This window comes from Pithys albifrons, chromosome 1 (assembly GCF_047495875.1).
Source record: "Pithys albifrons albifrons isolate INPA30051 chromosome 1, PitAlb_v1, whole genome shotgun sequence".
NCBI classification, from domain to species: Eukaryota; Metazoa; Chordata; class Aves; order Passeriformes; family Thamnophilidae; genus Pithys; species Pithys albifrons.
Window position 1 is genome coordinate 85,290,746 of NC_092458.1, and position 19,835 is coordinate 85,310,580.

General features: G+C 40.5%; 1 protein-coding gene across 10 annotated transcripts in view; it reads right to left on the reverse strand.

The window, feature by feature from the left end:
* The window catches only part of RIMKLB (ribosomal modification protein rimK like family member B), a 57,142-nt gene that overhangs the window by 16,606 nt on the left and 20,701 nt on the right, over positions 1 to 19,835 (reverse strand). For all 10 annotated transcript variants that reach the window (XR_011698002.1, XR_011698004.1, XR_011698003.1 and 7 more), the window contains 2 exons: positions 4,509 to 4,739; positions 2,557 to 2,643 (listed from right to left, as the gene is read on the reverse strand). Coding sequence is in view for 7 of the 10 variants with exons in the window: in XM_071557572.1 (XP_071413673.1) it covers positions 2,557 to 2,643; positions 4,509 to 4,739 (318 nt within the window). In the remaining 3 variants the exon portion in view is untranslated. The remainder of the gene's footprint in view (positions 1 to 2,556; positions 2,644 to 4,508; positions 4,740 to 19,835) is intronic.

Here is a 19,835-nt window from a genome sequence, read left to right on the forward strand (position 1 = left end):
ATGAGAGGAAAAAAAGGAAGAAATACTTAAAGAGCAGCAGACATTTCATGAATGACAATTTTATTCATCCAAGATGACAGGACCCACAACCTACAGCTTTGACCCACAGGAACCAGCAACATGAAACAGTTAAACGCTGGGCAACTGAGAATTCTGAAGCTGCAAGTGTGACACTGCTGAACCACCCACTTCCGTGTTGGGAAGTTGCTGAGGGTTGCTCTTCCCAGTATCTACAAGGGCTCACAACTCCAGAACAACTACATTCAGAGGAGAACACTACACTCTACAGTATCCAAGACAGTTTAGCAGATTCCACAAGACCTAAAATGAAGGGAATATACTACAGTTGAAAAATCATTACCTTTTCTGCAATCAACATCTCTAGGATTTGGATTCTTTAACCTGAAATATGCCATTTCATTCCTCTTCATTTCTAGAACACGCCAGAGACTTCTTTGTTCCTTCCCAACTGTACTAACACTGACAAAAGTCACTCCTGCAACAGACTCTAACACTTTCCATCTCACTTCTAGTCTTTCCACCTATAGCTGCATTTCCCAACTCCTTTTCCATTTTCTTTAGGGCTCTTTCTATTAGACTTATGTTTTGCAATAAGGCTGCACATTTTTCTTGTTGCAGAACTGTCATTCAATTATGCTATGATGCTAACAGACTACAAAAATAAATTGATAAACTGTGTATCTTAAATAAGGCAACAGGAATGCAGCAGTAGCAGAACTAGGAGAAATAACATCCAAAGAATTCCACCAAGTGCTCCAAAGGTCAACTGGGGTAGCCTCTTCAGTCAAGATTTAAGGTCTCCATAACACAGAACATTGCTTGAGAAACATGGAATTTCTCATTGCAGAGAAATGAGAGTGTAAGCTTAAAAATCATGACAAGACAGCAAAAACCTCCATGTACTTTCCCCTTCTCCCATTCCTGATTTTATCTCTCCTACAGCCACTTAATAATCTTACTGTGTTCCTGAAACTGAACAGGAAGAATGATCCCTTGGAGGGGAACTACTTAGTTCTTAGGAATTATGCAACATCACAACACCTTGGCATAAATAAGATTGGCACATTTGCATAAGCAGCAAACTACACAGAAAATAGACCCAAAATTACTTTTATTCATCAGCCAGTACCTATGACCATATTTGCCTGCTTATTTTAAATGTCATTTCTAAATGGCTGCTCTTCAATTAATTTGAAAGTTTCCCCAACTCTCCTAACATGAAAGGGTATGTACTGTCCATAAATTTGCATCAGAACACCCAGAATTTTGAAGTGCTCTAAAAGCAAAACTTGTAAACAGATTTACATGAATCCTAGCTAAAAAAGGGAGGCAATAGCTGTAACTATTATTTGGCAGATCTTAACAAGAGGCAGTGTCCAGTCAAATCCACTGTCTCAGATATTCCATAGTAGTCAAATTCAGCTTGCTGCAAAATCAACTCCAACTTGGCTTTATAGCTCCACATGCACTTTAAAACCACACAAAGTGGCATTACTGCCAACAGACGCAGGTCTGATCTCCCTCAGCCCCCGCACTGAGCTCTCTCTCTTCCATTACATCAACACAACCATTTGTGCGAGTAAGGGCTAAGGCAAGTAAGGAATTAATCTAAGTAAAAATAAACCATCTAGATTCATCCAGCTTCAGTGCCTGAATCCGTTTACTACACGGCTACAGAAGCACTCATGCCAGCAGAAGAGATGTACCAGAGCACCATAAAGTGGGAGCAAACTGACGGACAATAAGAAGGAAGAAGTGGTGTCCTTGAGTTATGATTTCTCTTAAAGTAACTGCTATTTCATGTGCTTAAACTTCATTTCTAGTCTCTTAGTACTTCTAACATTTTTAAATTGGGTTTAAAGTGTATTAAGAACAGAGCAAGCTCCTAAGCAAATAATCTCTGAAATTGATTTGCACCTGGTTTCCTATAGTAGATCACTATGTAACATTAAATTTAGTTGATGTGTTGTTTCATATCCAACACATAAAACAAAAGACTAGTAAATAGAAAAAAAATTAATCTGAACCTGCTGTAATACCACTGATACTGTCAGAGGCATATTTCTGAAAAACAGACATACAGTTTGACAAACAATACACATTTCACTTCATTTAAATCAGAAACCTAATTATTGACAAAATCAAGTAGAAAAAAAGTCACTGAATAAACTGAGATTTCATTTCTTATGCCTATTTAAAAGCATCCATAAAATCCATGTAGATTTCTACTTTCCTAAGGCCAAACCTTCCATTATTCCCATTCAAATCTTTCCTCACAGAAGTCACCAATGCACCACAATTTTGAAACCCCTTTCCGCATCCCCCACTCCTGCAAGACTTGGTTCTACTAAAAGAGTTTCCCAGCGTTGCAGTCTATTCAACATTCAGAAGTCAAAGAGGAACAGAATTTAGATGTCCTGGAAAGAAGTCCAACACCTAACAGAAGACCTTCTTAACTATCATTCCTTGATGAGACCAAATCTTAAGAGTGCTGCTCAGCATATTCCTTGGCCTCAGTCCTGCCCTCACACCCACCTCGATGACCCCGCGTGTTCTTCACCACCATAGGGAACTCCAGCACTTCCGCCTCATCAATCATTTTGGAAAAATTCTCATGACCACCTGGCAAAAAGAAAACCAACAACATTATGTGCCACCAGTCTGGTGTGGCCAAATTGGGGATATAATTGCCATACCTTCCCCCCACGCTTACAGCTTAGATAATGTATTAAAAACTATCAGTTAAGAGGAAATTGGCCATGGAGCATGATCAGACTTTGAAGGTGTTTGTGATCTGTGAGATACTAACTTATACTTCCTTTGAAATTGAGTACACCAGTTGACAAAGACCTCTTGATCACAATCCCAAGAGACTCAATCTAATCTTCCAAATCTGAATGCCCTGACTACCATCTTGTTCCAGTTTAGTACTTTTACTCTATGAACTCCCAGCTTTTCAAGGGGCCAAAAGGAAAATAGCAAAGGCACAATAGTAGCAACAGTTGCGTCCAAACTACTGAACAGAAAAGCAACACGGAATAGAGTAAAAAGGCATAATCCAAAGAGCAGCAACAACCCATACCTTGTCACTCCACCTCCCCCCTTCCTCCACTGTCCTGTATCTCATTCTTCCTATATCCTAAAGTAGTACTTAAACCTTTTAATCTCATTGCATCTGTAAGGACCTTAGAGAGTACCTTTAATGGCCATTTACATGGTTATGGTTGATACTTCAAGGTTATTTGAGTTCAATTCACTGAAGGCTGACCACAGGACAAGAAATACAGAGGAGAAAGTCAGCAGACAAAGGGACAAGTCCCCTCTAACAGTATGTGCAGTAAAGCACAGAAGTCAAGCCAAGACACTGGTCACAAAGCAAGCAGCCGCCATCATGACCCTGTCATGGATTTTAAGGCATGTCATGGAATAACACATCATTCAGCACATCCTGCTTTACTTGGCAAAGCCAACTTTCACTGATAACTTGAAACTTGTGGTTTAAAAAAAAATAGAAAAAAGAAAATAAAACGGTCATGCTTCTGTTGAATTCCAGAGGCAGAATTAAAAGAAGTGGCAGAAAGTTACGAACAAACAGATGTGTTCTGCCACTATCCCATCATTCATGGACTCCCCTTCCCCACAAAATATTAAATACTCATTCCTTTCTCAATGAGTTAGAGCAACCACATGTATAAAGAAAGGGTGTGTTTCTTCTCTAATGTGATTTCAAAGTAAGTGATGGAAATAGTAATTCACAGTAATTGATAGAAAGCTATGTTTTTTGTTGGGCAAATTTGTTTCTGTTTTCATCTAGTTCCCACTACAAAAGCCTATTGGTGCAACAACACAAAGGGGAGGAAAGCACTGGTATTACTCAAGAAGGAAAGGAAGGTTGAGAGCTATCTTCAGCTCTTTAATAGATTGCAATTAAAAGCATTAGGGTAGCTCAGACAAATGGCTCCTCTAACCTAGCACTGTGTCAGGAATCACAGGCTCCAGAGGCAGGCACAAGAAACAATAATTAGCTGGTTTGAGGGAAACAACCCCCCCAAAACTGTTAAAAGCTGAAACAAATATATTTGCAGATACTTTTATTCATACAGAAGTTTAATCTGCTCTCAGGTTTTAACAATGGCTAAATCCCTGTAGTGTCTTAGGACATTTAGTTTCCCAAGTTCTTGTCTGTTGTTTCCAGCAACTGGAAAGAGTTAAAAATGTTTTAGCAGTAACAGCCAAAGTTAGTTGCTTGGAAGGCTGAGGTACAGAGGAAGTGCTCTTCTCAAAGCATGACCAGCTAATCAACAGCCAAACCCAAAATCTGAGTGTCAGGACTTTAATTTCCTTTTCTGGTGACTGAGTACTTAGCTGTGGAATTAGCCTCATGCTACTTAATCTCTAGGGATTTCCAAAACTGGACTCACATCTTTTGCACTTCAAAAGCATAAACTGTGGTAGACAACTACGCTACTCTGATCTGAAAGCCTTACCATATGAGAAAGTGTCTGGAAGAGGCACACCATGGCCAGCAAGTTCTTGAAACGTCCAGAACTTGTTGACACAGTTGAGGATGGCTTGGGGACGATTCATCAATCGACAGCCCATCTTCTCCAGGTGGCGAAGGACAGTGATATCACTGTCACTCTGGACCCAAGGTGTTGGCACACGCACAACCACCACTTGTGGGTAAGCAGTAACGAGCTCCCCTTTCACCCGGAGACCTAAACAAGGGAGAGAAAAACATCCCAGTCAACTAGAAGGTCTTCAGGAAAAGGTAGACAGGCAAAGAAATACCGCACTATCTTTGATCACAACAGATACCAGACTCAACAGTGAGTGTTAAAACAGCACAATTCTCCCTAGCATGCATTTTGTCAGTTGTGCTGTTTCATACATGTCACTCTTAACCCACTTAAAACTAGAACTAAGCAAAAACAAGACGTTATTAGGGCATACAATCTTGGGCTTCCTCTCAGGGTGAAAGACACTTTTTGTAGGTTGACACACCATCCTTTCTATGGGTGTTAGCTGCACACGACATTCACACCAGCAGTATCAATAGCTCAGGAGGTTCCTGTCTCCCACAGCTGGTTCTTGCCTACATGATGCAGTTCATACCTTTCCCAGTCCCAGCTGTATTGATCCCTCTGTTTGTGGTATCACGTTACACAACATATTGCCAAAGTAACAGATTAGATACGACCCTTAAAAAAACACAAGAAACCAGCAGTATTTTTAACACAAGTAATTTCAACAATCTGATTTGTAATTATTCAGAAATAACTTTATCAGCTAACAGGGAAGCACCCTGTGACATAAAGGCAGGAACTAGAAGAAAAGCCAGTTTTGCCACCAAGCCCAATTATTAATTATTAATTATGACCTACAGTTTTATAGATTAACTGTATGAAAAAGAAACACTGAAAGACAGGCTGCAGGAATAGGAATATGACAGGATTGGACGGGAGGCATCAAGCTCAATTAAGATAGTCTGGCATCTGAGGATGGGAAAAGACAAATAGGATTTGATATTCACATTATTTGCCTTGTGTTCAAAGTAAAACTTTATGACTTCAGCATAAAATAGAGCTCACACTGTCATCAGCACTGTAAGGGTTAAAAAAGAGAAAGAGGGTGGGCTGAAAAATCACAGTGCATTTGCATTTCCATGCCCAGCAAAGGCCAGCTGTAACTAAGGAGATCTAGCCAAAATTAATTACCTGATTACTCTGTTCCAAAGATGTTACTTTACAAATACAGACTTGTATCTATTCAACCTGAAGACAGACTGCCAAGCAATGTATTTCATTTCAAGGTGCATTTGAATTAATTGTGAGGGGTGGGGGGAAGAAGGGAGGGTGTCCCCCTCCCTCTACTTCCCCTTTTTCTTTTCTTCTCCCAACCAGGATGTATTTTAGAGCATGCCTAAAATATAATGAAGCAACCACCTAACTTCCAAAATGGAAGTAGATATATGATGCCCAGTCCTCAGGAGGACACAGAACCACTCTCTGGAAGGGCCAAAACAGAGCCACATCCAGTACAAATCCCTTTTTCCAATCCCCACAGCCATAATTGCACAGAGATGAGCAAACATAAGCAGACGGGTGCTCTGGCTGCTCACCTCATTAGCACCAAGCACTGCCGCATTGCAGCTGACATGACTCGCGTGTTTAAGCAAGCAGCTCCAGACACACCCCCCTCACATTTCATAGAGGCATCTCAAGCAAGAGTTAAAACAAGACACTGCTACAAACCTAAGCAGACTGTGAACATCACAAAATGGACTACCATCTCCTTTAGTCAGAAAAGGAGTACAGATTCAGCAGGCAAAAGATTTTTTACTTATTAGTCAGATACCACCTTAACACATGTATCTTCCCGTTTAGGTGCATGCCCAATTACACCACTTTTTGCCAATGTAATTGCATGCATGTCCTGATCCACGTGCAAGCTGTACAACAATCATTTTAAAAAGGACTGCATATTCTACACAGCCCCAAAATTGCCACCGTATCTGTGTTGTGAACCAAAACGACAGTTTTCCAATTCATAATCTCTCAGTCTACTTTGTTGTTTCGCTTTAAAGTCACGCCACATGCTGAAGTTTTGCACCATGGACTCTGAAACAGAAAAACAGTAGTTTGAGGAGATGTGTATGCCTCACCTGGAATTCTCCTGAATACCTGCATTAAACTTGACTATCAGACTGGTGTAAATTTAACCAGGCCACCATCCCCCCTGGAGTAACTTTTGAAGTACAATGATATTATCAACACAGCGATCTGAGCTTTTGTTCCGGATTCAGTCATATTCTCCGGACTGGATACTGTTGTCCCCAAAATAACAAAGAGAAAAATTACCTCTCCTTATAGAAGGCAGTTTACAAACAAAAACTACTCAATGTATAATTTGAATCACTACTACTGACATGCACCATAAAAATTAGCTGCAGTTTCCCAGCAACACAGTGCTGCAAACAGAAGCAGCTTTATTACAGCAAAAAGGAGAGTCAGATTCTGCCATTTTGGAACCAGCATGCATTCAGCATTCCATCTGAGACCCAGCAGTTAAAAATCAGGTTAGTGGTCATTATTGTCGACTGGTCTGATAATATTGATTCATGATGTGCTGAAAACAGTAACACAGAAGATATTAATGCATACCATTAATTTCTTTCCCAAAGAAAATTCATGAATGCAAAGAGGAGTACAGGAAAAAAGACATGTTACAGAGGTGTTATTTAGAGCATTGTCAAGAAGTAATCAAGGGGGTTTTATTAAATCACAGTGTCCTTGGTTGAAAGGAACCCACGAGGATCATCAAGTCCAACTCCCAGCCCTACACAGGCCAGCCCCAACTATCACACAACATGCCTGAGGGCATTGTCCAAACTCTTTTAGAACTGTCAAGTTTGGTGCTGGGACCCCTCCTCTGCGGAGCCTGTTCCAGTGCCCAGACACCCTCTGAACCTTTTCCTAATACCAAACCTAAAACTCCCCTGACACAGCTTCATTCCCTCAGATCCTGTCACTGGTCACCAGTGAGAAGTTGGTGTTTGCCCCTCCACTTCCCCTTGTGAGGAAGTTGGTAGATCATGATGAGGTCTTCCCTCACTCTCCTCCTCTCAAAGCTGATCAGATCATATGACACCCAAATCTGCAGACAGTTCAGATAAACTCTCTTTGCAGTAGCAGCACCATCCTGGTCCCAAACCAGTATTAGCATATTACACTCACGGTTGCCTGTGGACATTGAACCAACTTCATAAACATACAGAAAGCAGATGCTCAGATCATTCAGAACACCTTGACAAATAACAAGTTGGTCCACTTTCTGGTTTTCTCAGTGGATGCCCATGGCATTGCAGACATGGCAGGGAGCTATACAGTCCTCTGAAGCACCAATACTAAAAGCCAGGAATGGGAAATTTCATGCTTATCCAATACTGTGAACTTTCTCAAAATAACCATCAGTACCTGGGGATTTTTTAGGTTATCATATAACATTTGGTATTCTTTGGTCCTATGACATAAAGACTCCCGAGTTGGATATCACAAAACAAAAATAGATGTAAACCCTGTGCCTGAACAAGGCCTGTTCTTTCATTCAGTTCCAGCTTCCCTTGTTCTTCCTCTGCAAAACAAAACTCTCCAAAATTGAACATGGTACACCTATAACATTATACATCAAACATCACAGTATTCAAACAAAATACAAAAGGAATTTTTGCAATGTGAACTGTAATCACCTGGGAATGAACTTGACCAGGTACACCACATCCCTCAATGTTGAAAAGCCTCAAGTTTCTCTCAAAAACAGCTCAAAGCAGCATATGATAGAAGTGAGTGGGTAAACACGTGATTATTCATCATTTGCCCCAACCAGTTCTCCTGCTTTTCACTCACAAAAGAACAGCAGATGAGCTTAAAATGCAAAGCTGCTGGTCTCTGACAAATGGCTTACTTTGACCCAAACAGAAAAAGGCCATCACATGAACCTGTGAAGACCACATAAAATGGACAGACTGTTAAACTGAAGAAACAGGCCAGAAACTACCACTTTTGCTACCACTGAAATGTATGTATGGCCAGACTTGGCGAACACAGATTTGGGCAGGGCTCTCCCTACGTGCCCTTCCAGCCTGCGCAGGGGATGTTTTAGGTGAGGCACAGCGTGCGCAGAACTGGCCCCACCATTTCAGTCCTGAGGTCCATTTGCCACGGCCGAGCGAGCTTGGACAGTGACAGGGAAGTCCTCGGGACTGTCACAGCACTCGGTACTAACCGGGGCTGACCCTGCTGAGCATCCGAGATGTGACGGGATGGGATGGCAGGGAGGCACAGAACTGCCAGGGGACGGTCCCCACTGAGACTGGAACTCAGGTCCTTGGGATTTGAGTCCAGAGTGCTCTCCTTTACACCACAGGACCGCCCCTACTACTGAAATAAGAAGACATGTATCTACACCCTAATGGAGTCCCTTAAGACACCAACCTCCAACATGCTATGCTATTTCCATAGCAAGATACTCCGTGTGACAGCTGCCTCTCGAAAACCTGATGGCAGTACAGTTTTAGGGTGGATGCATCTTTTTTGGAAAAAATTCACAAAATTCTGGAATGTTACAACCCTCCTTCATACATACAGGGGTTTTTTAGTACCTTCTGATCTCTTTCATTTGTCTATGACAAATTTATCTCATGATCACAAGTTTCCAGTCAAAAAGTTTCACTCTTAAGTGAGTTATCATTCAGGTGACACACGTTCCCAACGAAATGCCTCAAAATACAGACATACCAACTAAACTGAGTTATCCTGACTTAACAAGTTGATGCTCATCAGCTAACACTCTTAAGCTGACTATGCTTGTTCCCCTCCTCAGCAAAACACAAGACAAAATGCTTGTCCTTCAGTCTCAGTGAAGGGGTTCTACACTACTCATGAGTCTCACAGCACAGCTAGGACGACCTTGCTGCTCAAACACAAGCATTGCAACAATATCCTGTAGAGCCTGCAAGCCAAACACGCCTCTGCAAACCAATCACAACCACAGCAAGAGTACACAAATTCTTCAACTGCAGCCTCACACCTTCTGCAATCCATAAGCATTGGTGCTTCATCTACAGAGTCATCCTACTTTCTGGTGCTTTAGAAACTCTAGGAAGCACTTCTGTGATGATTATGAATGGCTAAAAAGAATCAAGACCAAGAAACTACGTGTGGCTTCTGAACATTTTAAGTCACATCCAAGCAGTAATTTAAATTGCTTACATTTTTGAAACTCATTATATTCAGATTGCAGCCTACACAAATCCCTTCCAATCTCTACAAGAATCATTCAGCAGCAGATTAGTAACTACTGCAAAGCAGTATGTCCTGTCCAGTTTGCATGTAACAAACAACTGCACTTTATCTGAAACAATGCAAATGTTTTCACAGAAGGAACAGTTTCAGCAGACAGGTCCAAAATCTCAAAGATTTTCAAGGACACCAAAAATCATATCAGATGTTTTATAGCTCTCGATAGAGCAAACATCAGGCATTTTTAACAATAAAACTTGGCAATATTAAATCAATTCATAAAAGTATTTCCAGTCCAAATTATAATTTTGGAGAACAGTCAAAATAAGCAAACTGGGTCACTAAGGCCATGAAATATTTAGGCCTTCAATTCAGGTCTTCAAGTGCAGCATGTGATTGTAAGAACCACAGTCCACTTCTTCAATAAAATAATATATGTGGGCTAAATGTCTGAAGTATTTAATACACAAGCAGAAGGAGATATGGGTAGGCTTGCATGTAAATAAAATTACTGATACCAAGCTTCTATTTTTATACAATGATCAGTATTAATTGATAGACTATGACAGATGAAAAGACTAAAGTAGCTGGAAATCTCAAAAGATACATCCTGGGGAAGAAACTCAAAGGTCACTGACATAAGAGAAATGAAGAATAAACTTCTCAGGGAGAAATTTACTTTTACTTCCATATGTACATGAGAAAAACCTGAATCAGGAACAGGTTTCCATGATGAAAAGGACCAAGCTCTTCACTCTGCCTGAAGACAACTGGTAACTGCCTTGCTACCCATGGAAGGTCATGACCTACCACACCACATCTCGGAGCAAACGGATCAAAGAGCAGGAATGACGCAGGAAAGGTGGGTTTGCCTGTGCTTCCCATGCAGTGCAGCCAGGAATTCAGCAACATAAAACATTCTAGTCATTGTCCTATTTCAAACTGACTTCCAAATGTATACATTTGACAGAATTTGTCTGAGAATTGTGTGATTATTAAATTAGTTCATGTAAAGAATGGATAACGATGCAATGAATCCTCACTATGTGGCCTCAGCTGCCCCAAGCAGACACTTCAGCTTCAGAGACTGATCTCTGTCTTTAGCAAAACCTCTAATTAATGCCAATTCTCTGAAATATGTAAGTAAAACAAAGCAAGAAAAAAGTGTTCCAGTATTCAGACAAATCCAGTATGTGGAATATATTTCCAACAGGCATACCAGCACACAAGTGGAGTAACAGCGGGTCATCAGGCAAACAGCACTACAAAAAATAAAACCTGAATCACATTTCCAAAGCACAGAACATACACCAGCTCCCATCACATTCCCAACAGGAGCTAGCAGGGTCTGAGAACTTCCAAAAATATTACCCAGATTTTTCCTCAGAGGTCTGTATGAAAGTCTCCAGGTCTCACAACTTTGTTTTAGGAATTTATTCATCCACCCATCCATGGAGCTGCTAACATTTCCCAAGTGAACAGTCACTCAGCAAGCAGACCATAATGAATTCAACTCACTCAGTTGGATAAAGCAGGCAAGCCTTCTATCACACAAACCTTTCCTCGTATTTTCAGGGTATTACATCCTGCTACTTACTTTTCCCAATGAATCAGTTGTTCTCACAAAAATCACTGAATTTTTCTACAAATCTGGACTCACTCCTGGTCTCAGAACACTGCATTACTATTTCTGGTTCATTTTTCCTCCCAATATCTGTCAGCCACAAGACACTGCATAATATTTGCACTAAATTTCTGAAGTGTTTAATAATTACTTACAGTTTACTTGCAGGGAATTAAATGTGTTTCACCCTAATTGCCATGTAAAAGCAAGCTTAAAGCTCAGAAGAGAGATATTCCAAACTTTAATAGCAAATTACTGCAATAACAAGATATACATTCCCTCACTAAACTGAAACACAACTAGATCTCTACAATTTTTAAAACTCAGCATACTTCAAATATACATTCTGTCAAGACTGTGGCAGAAATTAATAGTAATTAACTAAAGCAGAATTAGCATTAACAAAGTACTATTCCATAACTCAAAAGCTTGCTGCTGTATTGATTCAGCTTTATGTATCTATCTTATAAAACAACTCTAAGCAACATGAACTCCCAGAAATTGGGTGATACACTATTTTCTTCAAACTTAATTTGAAAAATTTAAGTTCATGGAGATGTATAAGTTATTTTGGAGCAGCTGGCATTCCCTGGGGGTTTTGCCAAAGACAGAGGCAGTCACTGAAGTTAAATTCTGAGAAGTGGCTGCCTGTGGCAGCTGCATGCTAGATAAAGTATCACACTTTAAATGCAATTTTATTTAAACCACAACCTAACCTTTGAAAAGTAGCTAAGCACTGCAATTTTAGAGAACCACCAACTTCGTAACACTAAACTTCCCCCTTTAAAGCTGCACAGGAATTTTCCCTGTATCACTTTACACCTGACAACCAGAGTTTCTTAGTCTGAACCCCAAGTTGCCACAATTCCTTCAAATTTCACTGCCATGTAAAAGCCTCTTTGATATCTAGTATTACCAGTCTATCTTTTATTCTAGTGTCCACAGAAAAGGATTTCTACAATAATTCTGTGCTGGGTGTTTTAAGCTCTTATTCTCTCCCTTCCTATCCTACTCATTAGTTTTTTCAAACCAAATTAACAAGTGCTGACATTCAACCCTATGCATTTAATATGAGACCTCAATCTCCTTCTCCACAGAAACTTAACCAAAAAGGGTTTCTTGCCGAGACACACTTCCATAGCTCAGCAGTTCAAATGAAATCACATGGAACAGAGGCAAAACTGATCTCTCTACAACAGCACTATGCCATAATATTCTGAAACAGGGAACGCAGTAATAAAGAGGAGCAGATGCAGCTTCAACTCATGAATTCCGAACACAAGCATTGTGGAAACCTCCACAAAAGGCCACTGCTGCAGCTCCACACAGAAAAAACAGGTACTGTGGTAGTTTTAGTCAGGCTTCAGATTGGCAGGCTTGGAGAATCTACGTGGATTAGGAGAGACAGGTATCACCTGACTGGGTAACCAAGGAAATATTTCATACCAGATGATGCAAATCTGAGATATGAGAGGTATTCACTCGGTTCCATCATGGCCAAAGTAGAGACAGGACATGCTGCAGCTGCCCTGCTGTCTGGGTCCTGCTGCTGCTGCTGCTACTTGCATTCTGTTTCAATTCAGGGAAGTAGAAACATTTTGTTATACTTTCTGTTTCTTGATGGGTGTCTTTTAGGGTGCTTATAGAGTGATAAAATCTCTTTTTGATGGGGAATGGGAAGTTATTTCTTGTTATTTCTAACTTGTGTGTGTTATATTGTAGTTATTTTTAATTTTCTCTTTTCTGTATAAATATATATAGTTAGTTTAAGCATAAACCCAGTTTGAAGTTGTTTTTTTTCCTTTCCTTCCTTTTCTCGGCGAGGAGAGGGAGCCTCTAACATTCTGTGTTGGGCAGTTGGCATTTTGCCAGCTCAACCCAAGACAGCTACCCAAGTTAAATCACACGTATTTCATGTCCCTTCCTGGACTCAGCAACCTCTTCCCTTTCCCAGGAAGAACACAGAATTATTCTAACAAATGCACAGGCTACTGAAAATGGTGGAAAACTGGGAAGGATAATGATTCTTAAAGTGATTATGGTCATTCTGGCCAAGGGGATTCTTTTTGGAGAGAAGAGGGAACACACCTGACACTTCCATGCATACCTCACTAAATCAACACTAAACAGACTGATTATGGCTGAATCTTTTTTCTGAGCTACACTTTGAGTCACTGTACATTGTTTGTTTCTAATTCCAAACCACAAGCACTTCTTCATAGTCACTAACTGTATAGTGAGTGGACCCAAATATAAAAACATATGTAAAAGGTATATTACAAACACAAATTATGTTTTTTAAGTAAGTTCATCAATTTAGGATAGTCAGATGCAGCCAGTGTCAAATTAATACAATATCCTAACAATTGAACATTGTTTGAACCAAAGATGTGTTGCTACATCTCTCACGTCCCATATGGTTAAGTAGGAAAAAAACTCAACACACACTGAAAGCTGGGACATTTCAAAATGGTACAAAACTATTTCAAAGTTAATACTTTAGATAAAAGCCTTGTACGCAATTGCAATGGTCTTAGAAACTCAATGTTTTAACAATCTGTGAATACTATGAAAACACAGATTAGCCCTCCCAAATGAAAAACCAGTATCATATCTATATGTCTCAGCCAGCATGAACCAGCTCCAAGAAAAAAGTAGGGACAAGAAAGAAAGGGAAAGTTACCTACATAGAAAACAGAGGTGTGTCTAGCATAGACCTTGCTAAGCTTAGTAAGCAGAGAAGAACTGAAACGTAGAAAATGGTTACTTGAGATCTCAGTTAAAAGCTGTCCCCCTCCCCCCATTTACCTCTCTTGAAATCGGACCCACTTTAGCTGACAAAAGCAGTAGGGTCCTAACCCAATCAAACATCCCTGAGTTACAGACACTCAGCAGTCACGAGAGCTAACAGTGAATATACAGAAAACAAAACAACAGGAACATGCTCTGGCATCAAAAAAAGATATTGCTATACCCATCTCCCTACTGCTTGCACTTTAGAGCCAGCTTTGGTACCCACATGTTTGCACCACAGGCCACCTCAACAAATCTGAATGCCAGAAAATTAACAGGTGGAAAGGTGGGGGTTTTTAGTGAACTTCATGGCTTGTGATTAGAACAGGAGTTGAAGAGCCTGCAGAAGTCAAAAATGGTGGCATAACTGGGAACAGGGGTGACAGAGGGGAAAAAAGATTTCCCCGTTTTGGAAGCCAGATGCTGTGTATTTAGCAGGGCCTTATGATGTAACCTGTACCTAAACCCTTCGTTCAGCACAGATCACACTTCAAAAGGAGACATCTGTTTATCACCCAGACATACCTTCTAGTTCCTAACTGACTGTAGGCGAGACCTCTTGCACCTCCCCAGGTTTTTTGTACAATGGTTCCCACTAAGAGATCTCAGAACACTCCTGGGTCAAACAAGCATACCTTACAGTGTTTGAAAAGTCTCAACTAACAGACTATCCACTTGTGTAAAGTACCTGTCTTTTATCATATATCCGAAGTCCACAGACATGACAAGTAACATGTTCTGGAATGCACACACAGCGCCCTCCCCTGCCAAAAGGCAGAAAGCCATAAACGTTAAACAATCTGATCCTAAAATGCAAGTCTTCCATGTTACAGAACAGGAACAGAATTATAAAACCATTAAGGTTGGAAAAGACCTCTAAGATCAAGTCCAACCACTAACCTAACACTGCTAAGTATATGTAAAATTAACCTTACTGTAAACTCACTCCACTCCTAACAGTCAGTCTTTGCTGTGTTTTAAATGTCCAGTTTCTGTTAATTTTGAATAGCAGGTGAAGAAAAAAAAGTGAAGGATACACCTGAAAAAAAATATATAATTGGAAAGGGCTTTCCAGAAGTAAAAAGAAATGTCAAGATTTCAAGCAACCCAGAATGGCAGTGTTCTCTTCCCATCTCAGAGGAATCCAAATTTTTCCTACAATGCCAAAAATCTAGTAAATACCTTTAAAATACGTAACTTAATGCGCCTCTCCTCTCTCTGCTACCAAATAGCTTTTTTACCTCAGTCATTCACCCCTTTTTTATTTAAGCAAACTGCTGAATGGAGAAATATCACATGTGAGTTGCGTATTTGTAATGAAGTCATTTGCCCTTCGTATCTGTCTCCCATAACAGAAAACACATCTAGAAGCACTTCTGTCAAAAGCTTTTAATAGATTATATCCAACTCCATGTCCTTTCCAATTTTTCCTAAATATGTTTACCTGAGCCTGAATTCTAGGGAGTGGGAAGATCCCCTTGGCTTCTTGTTTTGACCTGTCATTACAGTCTAAGGCCTTTCTAATCAAATTGCATTAAACTTACGAATAGGAGGCACTTATTTTGGAAACAAATGTGTTGCTCTCAATGGAAGGAAGTTAACTGTGATATTTTGGAAAAAAATTGAGTTAAAACTGACTCTAAAGCTTGCAGAGATAGTATCAACTCCTGTCAGTGAGGAGATTATCTAGTTTTGGGGGGTGTCTTACTGTGTCAGAGAAAAACTTTATTTACTCAGATATACAGTATGCAACAGTTTCAGGTGTCATCATGAGTACAGTATTCTCCTACACCAACACCTCCACCCCACAAAAAATTGTTCTCATCTACAAGCTGTGACCCAAAATTTAGTTTAGACAGACATTAACATGAAGCCATTCACACGGCAAAGCTAGAGAAGGAGGAATTACGTTTTCCCCACACCTCTGTAAGCGTGCTCACTGAGCTTGTCCCCCTTCCTGGCTTCAGAGGGTTAAAACTACACTGCAGTAGCTCTACAGATGCTCCATGCCCATGTAATGAGAACGCCAGTGTTGTTTCTCACCTGATCTGGATGCAGAAGCTTCCACATAGAGCCAAAAACATGTTAACTAATTAAGATACTTACTTAGTACACTCCTTAATTAATATACTCCATCCAATCTCTAAGTTTCTTATTAAAAGAAAATACTCTTCAGAATTACACAGCTACACTGTCCTTCCAACCACCCCAGTCAATCAAAAATCATGCAGCAGTAGCACTGTACTCACAGACAGCAGAATAAAGGGCCATCCCCCACTGTCAGCTTGTTTTGACCTTTGAAGGCAACACATTTAAGAAATTAGCTATTTTTCCACTAACCTCCAGATTGTGAGGGTAATTCTGGGTTTAGCAATCCCAACAAGCTCCTTTATAAACATTCACTCTACATTACGATCTCTAAAGCTCTCATGTCCTTTCTGAAATAATCATCTGCCCAATCTACAAAGAAACAAAAATCACAATGAGGTTCCTGTTCTCATCACAAACAGGCCAATGGCAGAGTATAGGAATAAAAGCTTTTTTACCAGCTTCAGGTATTACAAGTCTCCTTAGTTCATTTACCTCTTCCATGGATTCCTTGAAGATCCTCCTTTAAGTATCTGCAGATTACATTTGTCATCAAGTTCTTTCACTTTGCAGCAACACAATCATGGAAATTTCATTACCAAATGGCATTTGTGATCTGTTCTTAGTAACTGAATTGTAATTAGTATTCACTCCTAGACTCTGTCTCTTACCAATTTAGAACTCTGAAAAGGTTTAACATAGTGCTATGGACCCTGGAAGACCAAAGCAAGAAAGGGGAAGAAAGGAGCACCTCTTTAGAAATTCCAGTGTTGGACAAAACACTCACACAAGGCTGCAGTTTTAAGACAATTTAAGTCACTGTTGCTGCCAACAATTTTACTCTCCAGCTCCACACAATCCTACAGTTACATGTAGTACCACCCACTCCCTACCACCTGTACTGGTGCTCCCCAGACTCACTGGAGAGCAGGTAAGCTTCCTACACCAGCAGGAAACTCTTGTTCTTTTGTGGAATTCAACTTCTGCAGGTATTGCAGGCCCAACAAGCTCACTGTAGGATCTGACCAATCCAGGTGTCAACTGCAACAGAGAAGCCTGGATCATAGCAATGACAGCAAGGATCTGAACAGCTTCACTGTCAAGAAAAAGCTGTTTTGAGACTGTAGAATTCTCTAGAGTGAGGTGGGTTTTCTCTTCCTACATTTACAACTTTATGGTCACCCAGTTTCCAACTTTGTAAAATCAAGCCTATTAGACTGATTTCTGTTTCTCCAACTCCTGCTCTCTTGTTCTATGCACGTAAGACATTCTTCCACTCAGACAGCTTAAGAAAAATTTGCAGAACTGCTATAAAGGCCGAGCTGCCAGACTTACTTGAGCATGACAAATAATTACAAGCATTTAGACATGCAGTTTACACATATGGCATCTCTTTTCCTGCAACCACAGACCTTATTCACCTCAAAGCATCCACAGAGGGCATGCACTTTCAGAATCCTGCCTCACCTTTAGTCCCAAGCATGTAAGGAGGAGTGCACAAAGAACCATTTCAGTCTTAGGCCAGAATGATCCTCGGAAGATTGACAGAAAAACAAAAGGAAGCAGGATATGAACATGCACATCTCAAAAATTTCCCATCATTACTAAGGTACTTCTCTGTGTCTTTCTACCTGCACTTATATCATGACTCCACCCCATAATCTCTCCTCATTTGCAGCTGGATACTTCACACGCCTGAGGTACTGTGGGGAATGGATAAAGACTCTTTCAGGGCAGTCTGTTAAAATGAGAAGGGTTTGTGCTCAACACAAAGGAGCAGATCACATGCATGCAGCTTTGTTCTGGAGAGCACAGAGCTAGTCAAGAGACCAGCAACTGACACAGTGTGCTAACACAGTTGTGTCCATGTATTTGGATTTCTTCCCCCTCCATAAGGGTGGTCTAAGTTTGTGACAGGCTGTGGAGGTTTTATCCTTGGAGACACTCAAAAGCCTGACTGGATATGACCCAAGCAACCTGATCTAACTTCAGAGCTGGCTTTAGCTTTCAAGTTGGCCACTTTGAGTAGGTTGGCCCAGATGACTTCTAAAGGTCCCTCTGAAACTCCATTATCCTACGATTCTCTGGGGCCTTCTCCTGCAGTATACTTGGCCTCTTATGTTCCTTCCTGCTATGAAATACTCCAAAATGCAGTATTTCACAGCTAAAACTAGATTTGTGGGCGCACTGGGAAACAGCCTGCCTTTCTGTCTTTCTTCTGCATAATCCAGATCTGACAAGCTCTTCCAGTCATTAAAAAACTAAAAATCAAATTCTTCATGTTTAAAGTGGAGAGTGTTTCTACAGGTTTGGCAGTTGGGGTGGGACAGGGAACAGGACCTCAATGAAACTTGGAAAAGATGGAAGAAGAAATTCAATACATGGTAAAGGCAAACCCTGTTTGGAAAGAAAAGTAACAAAGGAGGGAAAGAGGTTGTAAAGCTCTTATTGTTAAGCTGTAATTAAACAACCAAAACCAGGCCTTGGTCATCATCATTTCATTTTCCTGGTGCAAGAAGGCATCCAACAAGACAGTCCTTCACAGAATGACGCAGATGCAGAAAAGCTGTCAGGGACACAAGGGACAGTCCCCCCAAGAGTTGATTTTGAATCTCTTTTTGTAGAACAAAAGCTACTTCAAGCCTTTAAAGTTAAAACTGTCTCTCTGGGAATAAGCAGAGATGGACTGCAATCCAGACAAAGCAGAGTTAAAACTTAATCTGAGTCTACAGGATATTCATGAATGTTGCCTGAGTCGGGGAAACAGGGACACACAGTAACATTAGCAGGAGAACTTGATATGGCCTCTTTTGTTTTTAACAAAACCCCACTTCATTGAGAAGAAAAAGGCATGACACAGGAATGAAAGCTGCCCCACAGCATTTGAGAGATAAGATTTGGAAGGCTCTGCCTTGTAGAATAGTGAGCGAGCAACAGTGTGGTTGGTGCAGGAAATCCTGAAACTCCTAAAAAATAATTTCACAATCACAACAACTAACAGCCTCTGCCATGGCAGGCTCAGCCAGGCTCACGAGTGCTCCCTGCCTGCTTCATATTAAGAAAAATCTCAACCAAAGCAAGGCATCCTGCCTGGCCACAGAACTAAGAATGTAGCAAGTCTCCCTCCTCCAGGAACAGAAGGCCAAATACTTCATGTTGATATCCAAAAGTAATGTATTACTTTTTTATATATATGATGATGTCCTTAACTATGAAAAACAGCCTGCAAGGCACCTCATAAAATATGAAATATAAACACTGAAAGCAGAGCTGTCAAAAGAACCCAAACTGAATTCCAAGAATGGAATAAGCCAATTTCCAAAGCAGCTGAGAAGTACAGTAACAATGGGGACACGCCAATTTATATAGTCATGAAACAAGTATGACAGAGAACAAGGTATAAGAGCAACCCCTTCAGGTATTTAGACAGGTGAAATAATTCCTCAGACTCACTGACAGGACCCAGATTTTCTTGAATGTAAATTTATCCATGGATAACTATTCAAAGA